Source organism: Aquarana catesbeiana, linkage group LG05 (assembly GCF_042186555.1).
Source record: "Aquarana catesbeiana isolate 2022-GZ linkage group LG05, ASM4218655v1, whole genome shotgun sequence".
Taxonomy (NCBI): Eukaryota; Metazoa; Chordata; class Amphibia; order Anura; family Ranidae; genus Aquarana; species Aquarana catesbeiana.
Window position 1 is genome coordinate 582,949,829 of NC_133328.1, and position 20,853 is coordinate 582,970,681.

Sequence of the window (20,853 nt, forward strand, 5' to 3'; positions counted from 1 at the left end):
TAAAATGTTTTATTGTTCTAACCAACTATAGCACCTCAGGCTCAAACTGTAAACACATTCTTCTTTTTAACAATAGGCTTTATGCATATTCCTTTACCCTTACCAAGAGGTAAGGAAATATATACACCTTACATTCTCCTTGTATACGGTAGAAAAAAAGCAAAATTAAAACAATCTGATCTGTATAAAAAAAAAAAAAAAAAATTACAATCCCCATTCACTCATAATATATATATATATATATATATATATATATATATATATATATATATATATATATATATATATATATATATACATATATATATATAAAAACGTTTACAAAAATAGAATAAATTAAAAGGAAATCCGTTCTTAAATTGCACACACACACACACACACACACACACACACAGTAAGAAGAGTAGGCCAACTATCCCTGCTTAGGAAGCCAGTGATTCCACCCAGTACTGGAGAGCCACAGAAACCCAACTTCAAGTACTGTATAGACACACGGGTACAGAAAGTGCAAAGTCCTGAATAAATGTCAGTATTCCTTCTCTATATGTCCATTTTACTGGGTCTTCCTTGTAAATCCAGGAAACTTTACACAGAAGGACCCAAGTGTGTCCGGTGCAGCATTTAATTCTTGTCTTTCCGCAGACTTAGTAGGAAATGGGAGACCTTCTCATAGACTACAAAAGTGATGCAGCACGCCGGAGTGACTCGAATCACATTGGGGACAATGCCTTTGTAGAATCCTTGGATGCCTTCTCTCCTTTGGGAAAGAATCAAAAAAAAAAAAAGAAAGAAAGATGTCAACATGTGTATTCACTGTAATAACCCCCAACATTTTCCAGCTACACATCCACAAACAAACAGTAAAACCAGTACCTTTAAAGAGGACATGTCACCCCTCATTCACACAACGCTATAGCTTTAATTGCACTGCTCTGGTATTTTACAGCAGCAACTGAAAGCTATAAAGTCCAACTGAATCTCAGTATAAAATCAGCTAAATACATTCCAGGTACATCAAAACAAAAAGGGTGAAAAGTCTTAATGCCCAACTCTAGCCAACTAGAAAAAATAGTGGGGCTGTGCATGCACCTCAAGGGTTAGTTGCTTGTTTTGGTCTAGGGAAAGGGTCTCCAAACTTTCCAAACACAGGGCCAGTTTACTGTCATTCAGGCTTTAGGGGGGCTGGACTTTGTAGAGTAGTAACTGTCCCAACGACAATGAGAGTATACAATGCCCCATCATTGGTTTTAGTGGGGGGAATAGTGCCCCTTGGTAGGTATCAGTGAGGGAATAGTGCCCCATCATTGGTGCCAGTGGGAGAAATGGTTCTACAACATTTAGTGTCTGTGGAAGGAATTAGTTCCAATAGCCGTATAAAGGCAGGCAAGGGGCCACAGTTTGGAGACCACTGGTTTAGGGGAAAAAAAAAAAAAAAAAAAAAAAAAAAATGGATTTACTCGCCTGATCCTTCACTCTTCCCCACAGCTAGAACAGGCCATGGAGCTTCTGCACCTCCACGTTCTAGCAGTCTAGGCTCCTGACGTCATCATGACCAGACCAGGGTCAATAGTCCTGCTCTGGACATGAGGATGCAGAGATAAAGTCCACTGCCGGATTTTGGGCGAATGCTGCCTACCTGGGAAGCGGAGGATCAGGTAAGTAACACAGTTTCTTTTCTCCCCTAGACAAAACAAGCTATTAACCCTTGTAGTTTGGGCACAAACCCACTGCAAGGGATAATTTTTAGTTGGTGGAGTTTGGCGTTAGGCTGGCCATATCCATATAAAATCTAACAGGTTCCTCTATCCACGCTACACAGATGGATCAATCTCCTGCTGCTGCTATTATATTTTGGCAACCAGCCCTGCCAGCCGTTAAAATACCCAAACAGTGCCTGCACCTAGCTTTACAGTTAATTTTCTTTAGAAAGCAGCCACAGCCTAAAGCGTAGGAAAGTTTGAAGAGAGACAGCGCTCACAATGGGGAGCTTCCAGTCCAATTTGCCTCTTTCAGGGGCTCAGGCTCAGTGTGTCCTTACACACTACAGCACAAACAAGTAAAATGATTGAGCCGGCAACTCTGTAGTCCATATAGTGATTTTAATAGTTGGTTACAAAAAAATATGACAAGCAAAACACTGACGCGTTTCGCCAACAGCCTTAGTTGTGCTATGCTCAATCGTTTTACTTGTTAAAGCGTGGGAAAGCCTGTGCCCTGCCAGTGTGCTGCACAGAAGGCCCCTTGCTATCTGTGTGGAAACACACTCCAAGCTTGAAATTTCACCAAACGTAAAAGACAGGACTGTGTCTCATAATTAATCCTCAGTTCACCTCCCCACAGCTCAGGATTTTGAAGTAACAGAGGATGGATGCGAGCTTGTTTTAACCCTGAATGCCATAACACATCAGATAGACTAGACAGTCAGGCTCATCCATTCCCCGACTCTTGGGGTGGACCCATGTGGGTCTCTATTTCTATAACAGTTGATGTGATGAGGACAATTAATCAATGTGGTTTCATTTTTTCTACAGCAATAGCAGACAGCAAAAGTCTATCTATATACTGTACGGTTCTTAACATTTGTCTTAAACCAGCCACACATGGATCACAATTTGTCCGATTCAGCAGGGCCAATGGCCACATTTCAATCCATGTATGGGCTAGCTGGTTGTACATAAGTCGATATATCGATTGACTGTTTTGGAGTTTTCCCAAACGATCAGTGCCTTTAGCTATAGTCCAGAAATTAAATGAGATGATGTGGGATCCTCCGCTCAAAGAGGGGGTTAAACCAGAGTGGAAGAGAAGAGCCCCAGGTAGAAGAGAATAAGAAGACCTGGACAGCCGCACACCGGAATGGATAAATCCGTCTTTTTATTCAAAATACGAATACGAAACGCGTCAGCTATTCTTGTACCGCCCCACAGTCGTGTTTTGTGTACCCCATGATCCTGTATTTTGAATAAGAAGACAGATTTATCCATTCCGGTGTGCGGCTGTCCAGGTCTTCTTGTTCTCTTCTACTTGCCTTCAGCTATAGCCGGCAACACTGATCATTGTATTCTGCAGGTGGATAAGGCTCCCTGCTAGCAGAATACAATAGTGTAGTGGGAGTCATTATCTTATCCACACTGCATGGGGGGAAAATCAGATCTTTTTCGTTCAACCTCTTAGTTGAAAAAGAAAAGTGAATCATCTATCGGCCTTACCTCCATGTCCGTCTCACAACATCTATGACCCCAGAATAGCGGTTGTGCTGATCTTGAAGACGCGCTCGAACAACTTGGTATGGGTAAGTAGCTGCCACTGCAAAAATCTTTGACAAAGCCGCCATGGCGATATACTCCATAGTATTCTGAAAGAACAAGAAGTGTATGAGCTTCTGTAGAAATGGCTCAGGACGAATGAACAGATTTGGCTATGTGTGCATGCACAGCAATAAACCTGCAGATGCACAGAGTATCAAATGGGTGTAAAACTTTTTCTAAAGGGTATACACATGCACAACCTACCTTGCCTCCCCATGCTGATGTGTTTCACAGCAGAGCTTAGTCATGTCAACATAGATTTCCTAAAGGCCGGCTGTACCCCCATCATAAATCACAATGAAAATATTCATACTCTGCAAAAATTTATAGAGCCATATAGAGCCACATGTAAAGTATAGTAGTCTGGAGATAAAATCAGACCTTTTTGGTCCCAAATCACTGCCTTCATTTCCTCCAATTTTGGTTCACCTGACATTTGTAATTTCACGTGGTGTATGTTGGGTATTTTTGAAGATTTAGATATTAGCACCACACGGAAACAACTCTAATGCCCCGTACACACGATCGGATTTTCCGACAACAAATGTTGGATGTGAGCTTGTTGGCTGAAAGTCCGACCGTGTGTATGCTCCATCGGACATTTGTTGTCGGACTTTCGACCAACAAATGTTGGCTAGCAGGTTCTCAAATTTTCCGCCAACAAAACTTTATCGGCGGAATTTCCGATCGTGTGTACACAAGTCCGACGCACAAAATTCCACGCGTGCTCGGAATCAAGCAGAAGGAGCTGCACTAGCTATTGAACTTCCTTTTTCTTGGCTCGTCGTACGTCACCACGTTCGGAATTCTTGGCCAACATTTGTGTGATCGTGTGTATGCAAGACAAATCTGAGCCAACATCCTTCAAACAAAAATCCACGTTTTTTTTGGCGGTAAGTCCGATCTTGTATACGCGGCATTAGGGATTCTTTTGTACTACGCCAGAAAATCAGTGGTGCTCCAGTAACTACGCACCGACCCTATCATTACTAATCTCTGGAAAAACATATGAAGCCAGGTGCTTTAGAAATACTATGGGGTTGATTTACTAAAACTGGAGAGTGCAAAATCTGGTGCTGCTCTGCATAGAAACAGGAAAATGGACATATCATAGAGAAGGAGTATTACTGACATTTATTCAGCTTCCAGGTTTTTTTTTTTGGCAAAGCTTAACTGAACAAGCTGAAGTTAGAAGCGGATTGGCCACCATGCATAACTACACCAGATTTAGTACTCTCCAGTAAATCAACCCCAATGCATCCACATAACAAATAGGCAACTCATTTTCAGGAGGAGAGGTTAGCAATGGCAGCCTTCAGGTTTTGGATGGAGTTAATATAATGTATTAAATATTGTATATTATCACTTATCTGGTCTTAGCCTCTTGTTAATGGAAACACAAAGCAATACTTATAAAGCACGCAGAAGCTTACCAATTTCGTATCACTTGGGCGATTAAGGTGCTTATTATATTCCCGTTTCAGTTCTTCATATGCCATAAATTGAAGGGCGCCATGTGACGTTCCAAAAAGGCCCGGCACAAACCCCTGCAGACAGGTCAGTGACAGAAGGCATTATTAATGCACGCAACATCATCTATATGGGAAATAATTCACCACAAAAAGTAGAGTAGACCTCAGCAGTATGTAAATAAAATGTGTTCCATAAACATAAAACATGATCTACCATCAGGCTATATTATTTACTTGGAAGGCTTTCCATCAAACATGGGGGAGGACCTAATAATACCATCTATAGGGTCTAAATAGATTCATTTATATTTATACAGGATAAATCTATTATTTCAGTTTATTTTCAGTTTAACCGAGTCCTATCTCGATCCAGCACAAGAGCAGTGGCTCTCCCATGTCTCTCCATCCTCAATGACTGAGACACAGCAATGGGAGCCATTGTCTCCCGCTGCTGTCAATCACAGGGGGTGAGGAAGGACAGGGGGCGGGGCCAAGCTGCACGCTGTGGGTCTTATGGACCCACAGAGGCCGCTTAGGAGCAAGCAGCTTGAAAAAGGAGCGCGCCTTCCCATCGGCAGTGTACAGGCTCAGAAACAACATTGCAACACTTTCGGTGATGTCATACGCCACTGCGATCCACGAGCGTCCCAGCCCTCCTCTCTGTTATACCATCCTCTACAGAGTACACAGAAGCTGGTGGACGGTTTCCCACAGGTTACGAGTGACACTGCCTTGGACCAGCGAGCCAGGAGATGCACCATTACAGGACACCTTCTCCATGCTGATTTCATGTAACCTCAATGTGAGCATTTTTATTCATTTGTACCATAAAATTTACAGTTCATACTTAGAAGGCGCCTCTCTTCCTGTCTTTGTTTACATGTTTTGGAGCGTGCTTCTGCTACCCTGAAGAGGTTTCCCCCGAGTTGTGGACGGTCTCATTTCTACCCCTAGATATCATCATCTACCTTGGACGGTTTGTGCTGCTCCTGACCCACACCCTTACATATCACAGACTTTGGTTTCCTGGCATAATTTGAACTACAGTTTGCGCCAGAACCACCCCCATTTCAAAAAGACCATGTGGTTTCCCTGCAGCCACATTTTTTATGTGTTTCACGTGGCACAGCAGTCCATTCAAATGAATAAGCTGCCATGCCCAAGCAAACACGGGACACGTGGCTCTCCCTAGTGTGAACCTAGCCTTAAAATCATCATGCAAGTTGGCTATAAAATAATAAAAAATTGACAAACTAGAATTTAGAAAATTGCGAGCAGGCAACTTTCTTATTGCAGAGGAGATATGCGATGTCTCTTCAGCAATAAGACACACTTACTTGCCTGGTTGTGGTATTTATAAATGGGCATCTCAACACGTATATGCTGGCACACTGTAGCAATGCTGGAATGACCGAATCCTATGCAAATGTGCAAGATCACAATATTCCCCACTGACCGAACAAGAAGCCAAAAACTGGGACCTGGAAGTATCCAGGGGAGAAGATGACAGCGGCCAGCGAGGGATGGGGCCACTACATCACTAGAAGGTGGGGTTCAGTATATTGTGGTGTTTAGTTCAAAGTATGAGAAATTTGAAAATACTGTAAGGAACAGTGATCTGAAAAGTGCTGAAGGAGGCTGGAGAGTTATAATTTTCATCTACATTTTCCATACTTTCCAGTCTATAATTATGTACATTAAATTACCTTATAAAGTCCACGGATTCCTTCTTGCCTATATATTTTAGCCAGGGCGTGGAACATGCCTCTGTACTGGCGTTTTGATGGGTCAACTCCAGCATCGTACTGAAGGACAAGGCGAGTCTTGGTCACCCATATCGGGTTTGTAACAGACAGAGTTAAGGCTCCTGAACAAAGAAAGAAACAGTATTACCAATAGAGGATATGAGCAAAGGTCTTCCGTAACTAGACTGCATCACCCTGTGAACGCTGCCATCCTACTGTACCAGTCAGTGCATTAGGCAGGACCAATTACTGTAAATTACAAGACAGTTAGGCCTAGTACACATATGTTGGGCAACATCGGCCGGTACAAAAAAAAAAAAAGAAGGAATGGCCGACATTTGACTTGTATGTTTGGCAGCTAGTTTGACTTCTGTAGGACAAGCATGCTGGAAAAACAGCAACCGACCGACTCCCGGTCAGCGCTTTGAGCCAATGGCCGAGAGCATTGACCTAAGTGTTCGGGCGAGGGGCCACCCCATCAGAACACAACAGCTCAGCAGGGGAGATCGCTGTGCTAATGTTGGATCGCGCTGGGTTGAACAGAAGAAAAAAAAAAAAAAAAAAAATAGCGTGTACCCGGCTTTATCCTAGAATTATCATTTAAAAGAAACAAAAAACAAGACAAAAAACGAATAAAAAGGTTTTTGAAATATTGCTTTACCACGAGTAACATCATTCCTCCTCAGTGGAACTAAACTCATTTTAACCGTTTCTCAAACCAGTTACATTCAAGGCATGCCATTAATGGTAATTTTCACAGTTGCTTGTGCTCTCAACTGAACTGTCAAGCCATCAAATGACTGATCTAATAACTGATCACATAACTGATCACCGTAGCTACTGCAGATCAAACAGAGGCCAAGATGGCAGCCTTCCTGCCTGTCAGGGATAGGAGTGTTTAGTTTCCCTTTCACCAAAATTGGAGAGGGGTGTATTTTTTATTTTTTTCAAACATATTATTGGTACTGTATTTAAAAAAAAACAACTTTTTTTTGGTCAGGTAAATATAAAATATTATAAAATCAAAAAAAGTCGCGCTGGAGTGAGGGTGACATTAAAAAGTGTCAAAAGAAATAAAAAAGTGAGTAATAATTACTGGATGAAATAAAATAAAATAAAATTGTGTGGATCAATGCGATTGAGCGCTAAAAATTAAACAAGCAAAAGTGCAAATGACAATTGATTGATGGTACGCAGATATTGATAACTGTGTTCAAAAAATAATCAACAATATGTAACACAATAACTCACAAATGAAGTCTCAAATGTCAGAAATAATAATAGTGTGACAAATCTATAGAAAGTAAAAAGTAATGTGTAGAAATTTAAAACCAAAAAGAGTCCATAACTTTAAAAAAGAATAATGGTTACAGTCCTTTCATGCCAGATGACATGCATGAAACAGAATTAATCTCCAAGTGCTCTGTGAGTAATGACACAAAAAACTTGTTGTGATGATGTTAGAGTGCGCAGAAAAACCACCACCTCCTGATAAAAATGCTGCCTCTTACCAGATGGAATGGTCTCTTAATTACAGGAGACCTAAAAAGCGAGTGGCTGCAACCCCAGCCAGGGATCTTTAAACAGGCACTTAGCGTCCAATTCCAGGGGCTCTCTCCAGCTCACGTCAATATAGATGCAAATATCCCCATGTAAAAAACAAAGTGCTCCACATAGTGTAAAACCAACGTTTTATTAAATAAAAAAGCAGAAGTTGCACTTACACGACCATTGAAGTTATAAGCATGAATACAAATGCCGGCCGGCTCCAAGGTACCCGTGTCTTCCGGGTATGTGAATAGCGGTGTTTGTCGGGACGTAGCTCCTCCTCCCTTGGGAGGAGGAGCTACGTCCCGACAAACACCGCTATTCACATACCCGGAAGACACGGGTACCTTGGAGCCGGCCGGCATTTGTATTCATGCTTATAACTTCAATGGTCGTGTAAGTGCAACTTCTGCTTTTTTATTTAATAAAACGTTGGTTTTACACTATGTGGAGCACTTTGTTTTTTACATGGGGATATTTGCATCTATATTGACGTGAGCTGGAGAGAGCCCCTGGAATTGGACGCTAAGTGCCTGTTTAAAGATCCCTGGCTGGGGTTGCAGCCACTCGCTTTTTAGGTCTCCTGTAATTAAGAGACCATTCCATCTGGTAAGAGGCAGCATTTTTATCAGGAGGTGGTGGTTTTTCTGCGCACTCTAACATCATCACAACAAGTTTTTTGTGTCATTACTCACAGAGCACTTGGAGATTAATTCTGTTTCATGCATGTCATCTGGCATGAAAGGACTGTAACCATTATTCTTTTTTAAAGTTATGGACTCTTTTTGGTTTTAAATTTCTACACATTACTTTTTACTTTCTATAGATTTGTCACACTATTATTATTTCTGACATTTGAGACTTCATTTGTGAGTTATTGTGTTACATATTGTTGATTATTTTTTGAACACAGTTATCAATATCTGCGTACCATCAATCAATTGTCATTTGCACTTTTGCTTGTTTAATTTTTAGCGCTCAATCGCATTGATCCACACAATTTTATTTTATTTTATTTCATCCAGTAATTATTACTCACTTTTTTATTTCTTTTGACACTTTTTAATGTCACCCTCACTCCAGCGCGACTTTTTTTGATTTTATATGATTTACGGTTTACTACTTTTTAGTCGCAGCTTCTATCTTATGTGTGTAAGCGCAATATTTATTTTTTACTTGTCTAAATATAAAATATTAAATAGATTATATTCATATACTCAGCCAGCAATTGGAGCTCTTTTTTAGAGAAAAAAGTCTGTTCACAGAACTCAATAGCTCAAGAAAAAATTTACATTTACAAAAAAGGTGTGTGTCAGGGAAGTTACTCCCTGATCTCCTTCCCAGCTTGCTCTGTTCAGATAGCTTCCTACAAAGTTTCCAGCAGCATAAAGCAAGCCATTGATCATGCAAGTTATTTTCCTTCAAATATGGGTTGAAGAAAAGAAAAATTGCTCACTTCCCCATTTAACACAGCCAGTGTTGATGGGGGAATCCCTCCCACTGCATTTTTGTATCCCTCCCTCTCATGCTGCATTATTGTATTCTGACAGCAGGAGGATTCCCCACAATCAGAATACAACGATCACTGCTGGCAGCAATGAGTGAATGAGAAAAACCCAACAGGCTGGTTGCACTGAAGTCGATCAATAGATCTATTTGAGTACAAGCAGCCTGGCCATAGAGTTTCAGTCCCTCTATGGCTGGCCTAAGTCTGAAGGCAAACATCCACCACTGTGCTGTTTAAAAGAAAAAAAAAAAAAAATGCATCATGCTTGCTAAATAATACCATGTGAATTGAGAAGGTCTGGATGGCTGCACTTCCGTGAAAAAAGCACCTTTATTGTAGTAAAAATGTACAGGTCACATCAAAGTGGATACAAAGGACAGAAAACAGCTATCGCGTTTCACATCAATGGATGCATGCGGGAGCCGCGCTGCGCCTCCTCAGTGGCCTGGCAATCTTCTGGGACCTGTGACGTGTCCCAGAAGATTGTAGGGAGGGAGAGGGGAACTTCTGCTTGAGTTGTCTAGGCGACCTGAGCAGAAGTGGGAGCTGGGTACCTGCCAAAACTAGGTACCCACTCCCTCACCAAAAAAAATGACATGCCAAATGTGGCATGTTAGAGGGGTTAGGAGTCCTTAAAGCGGAACTTCCACTTTTGGGTGGAACTTCGCTTTGACAGCACGATTTTAGGTTTCTGTCAGGGCCCAATCCTTCTACAAATTTCATCAGTGCCAACAGTTACTCACCTGCTCCAGCTGCTGACAGGAGATGTTCAGTGGCAGTCAGGTTTTCGGCTCGCCCCTCCTTCTTGTATGCTTTGATTGCACCATAGCTGCAAGACAAATCAATAACGCATTAATCAGAGTACATCAAGGAGATCATACTGTTGCATTCACTCAAAACCATGGACCGATCTGAATAGGTCCCCTCAAAATAACTCAACACACAGCCATTAATGTCCATACGGCTGGCAACAAAATTGAGTACACCCCTAAGTGAAAATATCCAAATTGGGCCCAAAGTGTCAATATTTTGTGTGGCCACCATTATTTTCCAGCACTGCCTGGAGTTTACCAGAGCTTCACAGGTCGCCACTGGAGTCCTCTTCCACTCCTCCATGATGACATCACGGAGCTGGTGGATGTTAGAAACCTTTCGCTCCTCCACCTTCCGTTTGAGGATGCCCCACAGATGCTCAATAGGGTTTAGAGACATACTTGGCCAGTCCATCACCTTTACCCTCAGCTTCTTTAGCAAGGCAGTGGTTGTCTTGGAGGTGTGTTTGGGGTTGTTATGTTGGAATACTACCCTGCGGCCCACTCTCCGAAGGGAGGGGATCATGCTCTGCTTCAGTATGTCACAGTACATGTTGACATTCATGGTTCCCTCAATGAACTGTATCTCCCCAGTGCCGGCAGCACTCATGCAGCCCCAGACCATGACAATCCCACCACCAGGCTTGACTGTAGGCAAGACACACTTGTCTTTGTGCTCCTCACCTGGTTGCCGCCACACACGCTTGACACCATCTGAACCAAATAAGTTTATCTTGGTTTCATTAGACCACAGGACATGGTTCCCGTAATCCATGCCCTTAGTTTGCTCAGGACCGAAAAAAAAAAGTCTGCTGACCGGGAGTAGACTGCATCCCCCTGTCAGAACACAATAGCACAGCAGGGGAGATTGCTGTACTAACATTGGAATGTTAGTGTAGTTGCTCCGACCTGAGCTGTCAGTTTTTATTTTGTTCAATCCCCTGGGTTGCACGGAAAAAAAACAACTAGTAGTGTGTACGAGGCTTTAGTCCTTGTAAAACAGGGGAGCTGAAGAGTGAACACAAAAGTCACCTGGGCACCACTATGAATGACAAGAGGCTGCCTTACAGATTTCTGGAAGACCTACCTGCAGAAGGTGGTATGTTATAAACACGTCTAATACTGCTCTGAACCAATAAAAACACTTACAAGAAAAAGTAAAGGCCCCAAGAGGCTCCGGCTCCCCACATATTGGGTGTCACCCCCTGGTAGAGGCCACGTACACCTTCCTGTTTCCACACCGTGGACATGCAGTGCAGTATGCTGTTGTATTTGGGTCGGAGCTCCAATCCATCGCTGACTGGAAAAGACAAAAAAAAATTATAAACATAAAGAGACTTGATCTTTAGTATAATAAAAGTCCTTGGAATTCATGAAGATTGGTGCAGACAGATTTTACAAAAGTCTGCGTTTTAAAAGCAGCACGGCATGCACCAAATTCATATACCTGTCTAGAATGTGTACCTGAATTTGGCTTGTGCTGCGTCACTTTCACAAAATCTGTCTGTACCAGGATCTCTCTGTACACCAACAGAGAGGGATCTTAATTAGCTCCACCTAATTGGTCTTAATTAGCTCCACTTGTAGAAAATACTAAATTGTCAGTATTTTATTTAGATCGCCCTGAATTTGCACACAAGTCGCTGTCAGAACCAGAAGTGTTGCAGATACTTCATGAATTTGGCTCAACACATTAACATGAAGGATCAACAAGGCCGTTGCAGACACAAGGTAAGCCAGCACCTCAGTCAGTGATGGTAAACCTTGGACACACAAATTGGAACTACATTTCCAATGATACTCATGCACTCTGCAGCATAGCTGAGCATCATGGGAAATGTAGTTCAAAACATCTGGGGTGCCAAGGTTCGTCATCTCTGACCTAGGGGGGTTCATCTTAGGAAAGGAAGGGGGTACGGGGGAGGGGGCTTTTTGCTTAACCACTTCCTCCCCTTGTTCTGGGATGACATCATATGACGTCGTCCCACTCTTGCCGCGCCCAATCGGGGGCTCGCTGTGTACCCGGGACACGGTGCATCCCCGATCCCGATGAAGAGCCAATGCCACGGCTCTTTACTCATGTGATCACCTGTGTCCAATCCCATGTAAACAAGGAAATGCCAGTTATCAGCTTTCCTCTCCTCACACTGCCAGAGTGCGAGAAGAGGAGAGCAGATAAGTGCCATTTCCCCACAGGGGAGACCTGCACAGATAATCAGGGCACTGATCATCAGTGCAGCCCCGACAGTGCCCATCAGTGATGCCAGTTAGTGCCCATCAGTGCCACCCATCAGTAGTGCCAATCAGTGCTGCATATTAGTGTCGCCTCATAATTGCCCTTCAGTGCTGTCTCATCAATGCCCTTCAGTGAAGGAGAAAAATTACTTATTTACAAAATTATCTAACAGAAACTAAGAAAAACCTTTTTTTCCCCCCCAAATTTTAAGTCTTTTCCTCTTTTTTTTTTAAACAAAAAACCCAATGCCGACTGAATACCACCAAAAGAAAGTCCTATCTGTCTCAAAAATGATAAACATTAAATTTGGGTACAGCGTTGCATGACTACGCAATTGTCACTTAAAGTGTGACAGTGCTGAAAGCTGAAAATTGGCCTGGGCAGGAAGGGGGAAAAAGTGCCCAGTATTGAAGTTGTTAAAGGTAATCCTTAAATTCCAGCGATTTCAAACCTTCTGTATCTTTAAAATCCTGTAACCCCGTACCTCATGGTTTTTGACAAATACTCGTCTGCCTTAAAATATCTTTTGTCTTAGTGAAAATGCTGCTTCCTGCCCTCACACTTCAGTGCTCAGTGCCGATATAGCCGAGGTACAGTCACACCCCTCCGCACAAGTGTCCTCATATACACTTAAATTGCAGTAAGACCCCCTTCACACTGGGGCGGTTTGCAGGGGCTATTGCGCTAAAAATAGCGCCTGCAAACCGACCCGAAACAGCCGCTGCTGTGTCTCCAGTGTTGCGCTAGCAGGACGGGAAAAAAAGTCCTGCTAGCAGCATCTTCAGAGCGGTGAAGGAGCGGTGTATACACTGCTCCTGCCCATTGAAATCAATGGGGCAGTGCGGCTATACCGCCGGCAAAGCGCCTCTGCAGAGGCGCTTTGTGGTGGTTTTTAACCCTTTCTCGGCCGCTAGCGGGGGGTAAAACCGCCCCCGCTAGCAGCTCAATTCCGCAGCTAAAACGACGGTAAAGCGCCGCTAATAATAGTGGCGCTTTACCGCCGATGCACCTCCCGCCCCAGGCGTCTATTGGACTGCACAGTCATTTTTAGGGCTCATGCACATGTCCAAAGCAGCATCCAGAGCCTCTTAAAAAAAAAAAAAAAAAAAAAAAAACTTTTCTGGGACCTGCTGCATATAGTTGCCCAAAAGTATAAATAAGATAAAAATAAATAAATGAGGCCATACTTGGTTACATGATGGGGGTTGTATGAAGCACTTGCACAGATGTATGCTCTGAACGCACACATCTGCTTTCAGGACATACATACGACCCCTGGAGCAGAACGGCGTACAGCAGATAGCGTGCGTTTAGAACATATATGTCTATGCAGGTGCTTTGAGTAACCTGGTGCATATACCATATACAGCTCCATCTTCTAAATGACATTTCTGGCCGGCTGTATGCAGCAGCTGCAGGCCCCGGAAAGCGTTTACAGAGGCTCTGGACACCTCAAAGCCATGTGCATGAGCCCCAAATATGACTCTGCAGTTCAATAAACACCGGAGTAAAGGCCCATACACACGGTCAGAAAATCTGAAGATAAATTTTGTCCGATGAATGATCTGCCGATTTTCTGATTGTTAGAATGCTGCTTTTGACAGACGATTACGAATTTTCGGCAGACAAAAACTGGATGTGCAGGCTTGAAAATTTTTGTCTGATGTGACCACAAAGTCAGATTTTCTTTTCATTAATACGGTTTTCTGACAAAAAGAAAAATCTGAAGAACAAGACTAGGCATGCTCAGAAATGAAAGAACACAAAACAATTCTACACATTACATCACTTCTGACGTTGAATTCAGTCGTCAGAAAATTTTCTGATGGCGAGTACCCTCTTCACTTTCGATTTGAGACTAGCAGACAACAAAAAACTGATGAAAATTCGTCCAATAATCTGATCGTGTGTACAAGGCTTGTATGGCCCCTTCCAGCCCTGTGCATGAGCCATTAGACACCCTGCACAGCAATGGAGGTTGTAAATACACTGGGGTTGATTTACTAAAGGCAAATAGACTGTGCACTTTGCAAAGTGCAGTTGCTCCAGAGCTTAGTAAATGAGCAGAAGCTCTGCTGACTTCCATCATCCAATCACGTGTTTTTTAAATTTTCCTTGCATGCGATTGGGTATTTTTTTGTAAAGTGAAACGTTACCTCATTTACTAAGCTCTGGAGCAACTGCACTTTGTAAAGTGCTCAGTCTATTTGCCTTTAGTAAATCAACCCCACTGTCTATATAACTAAATATGTGATGTGCAACAAGTTTAGAAACACTCATGCTCTGCAACCCCTACTTGAATCCAAAAACAAACGGCGTGAATGAAAACTACTACCCTTAACCCCTGAAAACCATGTGCCAAATAATATCCAACTTGGTGTAAAACTATACAAGCTTAGGCTTAATGTACACGGGACGTTTTTACAACCTCTCCTGAACGATTTAACTTGACAGATAGAAACCCACGTTTAAAAAGTTTTGTCGCGTTTACATGCCGCGTATGCGTTTAGAAGCGTTTAAAAAAAAAAATTTTTTGTTTCTTCAAAATACACAAAAGTGAAAAACGCCTGCAAGCGAAATGCGGCTAAACATGTTACCGCGTTTAACCGCTTGAAATGCCTCTAAACTCAGCGTCTGAACTCATTTTTTTGCTTTCCAAAAAAGGCCTCTAAGCTCAACTGCCTAAAAACGACATTAAACGACCCTGTGTACATGTACACATAAGATAACATTGGATGAGTTCAAAGGGAGCTGAAAAAAGCATCCAACTGCCTCTTAACGTTCGTTTACCAGCAGCTGTGTACATGGGGCCTTACTGAGGACGTCTTGGATGTGACGAAACGTGTAAGTTAGGACTTCCGGTGGCGACGTGCCTTTACACTATTTGGAACAAACACTGGCTCCGGATCGTGTAGCGGTGGTTCCTGAACAAAGTATCAGTGGGTCATTCCGGGTGCCAGGGGAAGCACCTTATTATGCAAGTGTACAAATGTTTATTATTTCTGGGGCTTAACATTAATAAGAGCCGGTTCACACGGGGGCGACTTGTCAGGCGACCTAGCCGCCTGACAAGTCGCCTCCCGTTCTGTACAATGGAACCGTTCTAATCGGAGCGACGCAAGTCGCTCCGACTTAGAAGAAAGGTTCCTGTACTACTTTGGGGGCGACTTGCATAGACTTCTATACAGAAGTCGTCTTGCAAGTCGCCGCGGCAGTCGTGTGCAGGTCGCCTCGGTGAGGCGACCTGCAAGTCGTGCCGCTTCTAATGTGAACCGGTGCTCAAGTGTATTGTATTATGACATTTCCCCTGGTCTGCTTTTTAGAATACATGGAAATGAAGGACTTTAACCCGATGGTGTCCCAGGAGGTAGTGATCGGAACCGAGAGGAAATGGATCTTGTGCTGGAGACCCATTTGTTACAAGTGGTCTACTCCTGCGGGTGAGTGTGAACCCTGGTGGGGGAGAGTTGAAGCACATGGTGTGACCAATTTGTAGAAACGCGTGGGACTTTTTTTTTTTTTTTTTGATGAACTTTGTTTACCACTTTATTTCAGAAGCACAACTTTAAAATCAGATGCACTCTTGATTTTCTTTTGGCACGTGACATTTGGACTTCTTGTACTTTACTATTGATATAAATTCCACAAAGTGTGAACACTTCATGAGTATATGTATTGGCATTTATGAATTTTGCACTTATTGACAAGAGGGATTTTAGCGCAGCTCAGTTTTTTTTTCCCCACACTAATAATATAACTAAATACCTATTTCTGTGACTTTAGTTGAATCTCGGTCAATGTACCACCTTGGTGAAAGCGGTGGATTTCCTCGTGATCCGGCATTGTCGGCACAGACTGTGTGGTTGGCCAGCTGTCACTGTCCATTGATTACATGAACCAGGAATGCTCAGGGTCAGGTTAATGCCTAATCCTATCCAGGATATGCAGACTTTAGAGAGTCAATGGGGATGATTTACTAAAACTGGAGAGTGCAAAATCTGGTGAAGCTGTGCATGGTAGCCAATCAGATTTTTTTTTTTTTTTTGTCAAAGGTTAAAGTGGAACTTTGGTCAGAAAATGAAGTCCTGCTAGATGACTTCATGCTGGCCCCTTTTGCAGGTATAGCTATATAAACCATTAAAATAAGTGCCTACACTGTTTTAAATCCAGGAATACACTGCCTCACCCTGCTCTGCACATGCTCAGTTGCTCTCCATTTGTAGGCATTGCCGAGTTTATAGAGGTCGATCTGCTGACAGCCTTAAAGCAGAATTAAACCCTCCTAACCTTTACAGCAGGGGTCTCAAACTGGTGGCCCTCCAGCTGTTACGCAACTACAAGTCCCATCATGCCTCTGCCTATGGAAGTCTTGTAATTGTCAACCTTGCAATGCCTCATGGGAATTGTAGTTCTGCAACAGCTGCAGGGCCACCAGTTTGAGACCCCTGCTTTACAGCCAAGGAAGCTGCTTCTGTTTGATCTGCAACTGCCATGGTGCTGCACATGTGATCAGTTATGACACTAGTCATTTGGTGGTTTGACAGTTTTAGTACACAAGCAAATGTGACAGTTAGCAATCCTGACATTCCAGGAATGTAACTGTTTTTTTAAACCGTTAAATGGAGGAGTTTAGTTCCACTTTATGATTTACTGCTGTTCAGGGGCGCTGGGCTTTAACAAAACGGCAGCCTCGGGCAAGAAGAGACGGGCTGGAAAGACGCTGGAGGCAATTTACAGCACACACTAATTTTGGTAGAATAATAATTAAATGTGGAATGGATTTTCCTTGCTAAAGAACATTATTTTGTATCAAGTTGTTATTGGTAAAGTTCCACTATAAAGTAGAACCATTTTGGATAGAGTAAGGGCCCTTTCACACTGGGGTGGGGGCATTGTCGGCGGTAAAGCGCCGCTATTGTAAGCGGCGCTGTACCGTCGGTATTCGGCCGATAGCGGGGCGGTTTTATCCCCCTGCTAGCGGCCGAGAAAGGGTTAAAACCACCGCAAAGTGCCTCTGCAAAGGCGTTTTGCCGGCAGTATAACCGCGCCGTCCCATTGATTTCAATGGGCAGGAGCGGTGAAGGAGCGGTATACACTCCGCTCCTTCACCGCTCCGAAGATGCTGCTGGCAGGACTTTTTTTCCCGTCCTGCCAGTGCATCGCTCCAGTGTGAAAGCCCTCGGGACTTTCACACTGGAATTAAAGCAGCGGCACTTTCGGGTCGGTTTGCAGGCGCTATTATTAGCGCAATAGCGCCTGCAAACCGCCCCAGTGTGAAAGGACCCTTAGGGAGAGTTAGAACCCCCATGTAAGGTCCTCTTCTAGGGTCCCCCGGAGGATCCTCCCCGCATCAGATAACCCCCCTAGGAGAAGCGCTCTCCCGAGGGGTTACCTTGCAGGTGCGCTCCTGAGTCCAGCATTCGGCATCCATAGCCGCTGAATGTATGACTCGGCCCCGTCCCCGGGTCATTGGATTTGATTGACAGCAGCGGGAGCCAATGGCTGCGCTGCTATGAATCTATCCAACCAGGACACAAGACACCGGCCGGAGCTGGTGTGCTTGTTGCTGTCGCACAAATTTTGGGGCTCAGGTAAGTATAAGGGGGGCTCGGGGGCGTTGCTGCATTAAAAAAAATGTTTTTCACCTTAATGCATTAAACTGAAAAACGGCGAGGGCTTACAACCCCTTTGAGGGAATGTTTTGGAGACTCCCAGGTCACCAGAACTAGTGTCCCCATTTGAAGGCTTTTCCCTCTAGGACTTTTCTGGGGACAACCCAACATTTGGGATTTTCTTTTACTTTCACTGATAATGGAAAACAGGACAAATGGAGAGGAGGAATCTCCTTAACGGGGACGCAGACAGCAATAAAAACTGACAGAAGTCCTAACCCATATCCACTCTATCCAATACTAAAAAAATTAAAAAAAAAAAAAAAAAAAAAAAAGGGGAGAAGCTTTGCCAAGTTTGCCTTAAGATAAACTTTCACCACTTAAGGACCGCCCACCTCATATATACTGCGACTGGGCGTCCCTATTGCGCAAAACAACGTTTCCGTACGTCGTTTGTGCACAAGTCACTGTGGGCGCGTGCCTGTGGGCGTGTCCGCTGCACAGCGGGGGGTGCCGATGCGTGGGCCCAGTGGCCGCGATGTTCACCGTCCACCTGAGATCGCTCCTAAGAGCGGCAGAATGGGGATCTGCCAGTGTAAACAAAGCAGATCCTCGTTCTGTCAGGGGAGTAGAGAGATCGTTTGTTCCTAGTGATCAGGAACAGCGATCTCTCTCTTTACTCCCAGTCAGTCCCCTCCCCCCACAGTTAGAATCACTCCCTAGGGAACATTGAACCCCTTGATCGCCCCCTAGTGTTAACCCCTTCCTTACCAGTGACATTTATATAGTAATCAGTGGCTATTTTTAGCTCTGATCGCTGTATAAATGTCACTGGCCCCCAAAAAAGTGTCCGATCTGTCCGCCACATTGTTGCAGTCCCACTAAAAATCACTGATCACCGTCATTAGTATATATATATATATATATATATATATATATATATATATATATATATATATATATATATATATATATATATATATATCCTATAAATCTTTCCCCTATTTTGTAGCCACTATAACTTTTGCGCAAATCAAGTAATATACGCTTTTTACCAAAAACATGTAGAAGAATACATATCGGCCTAAACTGATGAAGTAATTTCTTTTTTTACATTTTTGGGGGGGTATTTATCATAGCAAAAGATAGTTTTTATTTTCAAAATTGTCGCTCTTTTTTTGTTTATGGCTCAAAAAATAAAACCTGCAGAGGTGATCAAATACCACCAAAAGAAAGTTCTATTTGTGGGAAAAAAATAATCGTTATTTGTGTACAGTGTCACACGCAATTGTCAGTTAAAGTAACGCAGTGCCGTATCGTAAAAAAATGGCCTGGTCATTAAGGAGGGTAAATCCTTCAAGTAAGTCCTTAAGTGGTTAATTCTCCAGGACCCACAACCTGGTAAGCAGGGGTTAAATAACGGTGTGATGAAAACCGTCTCTGGCAGCAAAGGGGTTAAACCAGGCAGGCTGCATTGTATCGTACAATCAGATCGTATCGTGTATGGTCGGTACCTGCGAATCGGATCTTGACCAGGTCCAGCGGGTGTAGTACCAGGGTGGAGATGACCCCTCCGCTCAGGCCGGCCGCCAGGTCCTCGTATTTGACATGTCGGAAGAGCCGGGTGAGCTCCGATCCAGTGGGGGCAGGCCGTGTCGCCGGTGGGGCGGCCATGTGTACAGAGATCACACTGACAGCACCGGACGGCTACACAAGTTGCATCAGTCGCCTGTGACCTCCAGCCTGGGCCCCGCCCACTACACACACCTTGCCCTTCCTAAACATGGCGGCTGAGTACGCTGACTTCCCCACGTGACCCTTTAGTACAGCGGTCCTGACCAACCCAGATGAGGGCAGCATGGGCAGAGTACCGGAGTAAACATGGCCGCCGCGTTGGCAGTGATGTCATCTCTGTGAGCCGAGGTCCCGGTTCCGGCCACACGTGGTGCTGCCAGTGTTTACCATGAAGGTGAAGGTGCTGTGCAGGAATCCGGACGACTATGTACGGGAGACCAAGAAGGATCTACAGAGGGGTGAGTGCGCTACACACCCGGGGGAACACTTTCTAGATCTGGCCATACACTGTACGATCTCCTCCAGATCTGCCTTCAGCTATGCAGTACAAGGGCCTGCCTGCTTGTTTACTGATTCAAGGAAACGGGTTTTTGTCCTCTCCAGTGATGAGTTTGCTTGTATAGACTGGGATCTAAGCCCAGATGGGTGGGAAGCCTGCATGAGACAATCATCTGTGACTGGTACTCCCCCCCCCCCCCCCCCCCATGTATGTATGTGGGGTGGGGTTCGATCCAGACAGATGATTGGCCCATACGGTTGTCAGCTCCTTCGTGGGTTTAGATCTTGGTCCGAACACACCCAAGCTCATCACTAGTCCTCCTATTACATAGTATTGGTAAAACTAAAAGAGATTGTACAATCTAATTGTATGGTGTATGGCCAGCTTTATTCCAAACCCACCTGAGCTATGCCCCCAGGAAGCTGTCAAAGTCATCAACCAATCATAGATGGCAATGGCCGCCCTGCAGTTCAATGTATACATGCGGCAGTAGGGAATGCCTGTGAGCAGAGATAAGGGGGCAGGGCTGAGCTGCGCTG

General features: G+C 43.9%; 2 protein-coding genes across 2 annotated transcripts in view; one reads left to right on the plus strand and one right to left on the minus strand.

Moving 5' to 3' along the window:
- Nucleotides 1-20,024, minus strand: SLC25A32 (solute carrier family 25 member 32). The gene is made up of 7 exons (XM_073632086.1): nucleotides 19,755-20,024; nucleotides 11,542-11,692; nucleotides 10,324-10,409; nucleotides 6,487-6,647; nucleotides 4,742-4,855; nucleotides 3,210-3,355; nucleotides 1-757 (listed from the first exon to the last, which is right to left on the minus strand). The coding sequence occupies exons 1-7, from the start codon at nucleotides 19,912-19,914 to the stop codon at nucleotides 622-624; spliced, it is 954 nt and encodes a 317-aa protein (XP_073488187.1). The 5' UTR covers nucleotides 19,915-20,024; the 3' UTR covers nucleotides 1-621.
- Nucleotides 20,025-20,116: 92 nt separating this feature from the next.
- Nucleotides 20,117-20,853, plus strand: part of DCAF13 (DDB1 and CUL4 associated factor 13) — a 56,683-nt gene continuing 55,946 nt past the window's right edge. The window contains exon 1 of the mRNA XM_073632085.1: nucleotides 20,117-20,273. Coding sequence (XP_073488186.1) covers nucleotides 20,204-20,273 — 70 coding nt within the window. The 5' untranslated portion in view covers nucleotides 20,117-20,203. The remainder of the gene's footprint in view (nucleotides 20,274-20,853) is intronic.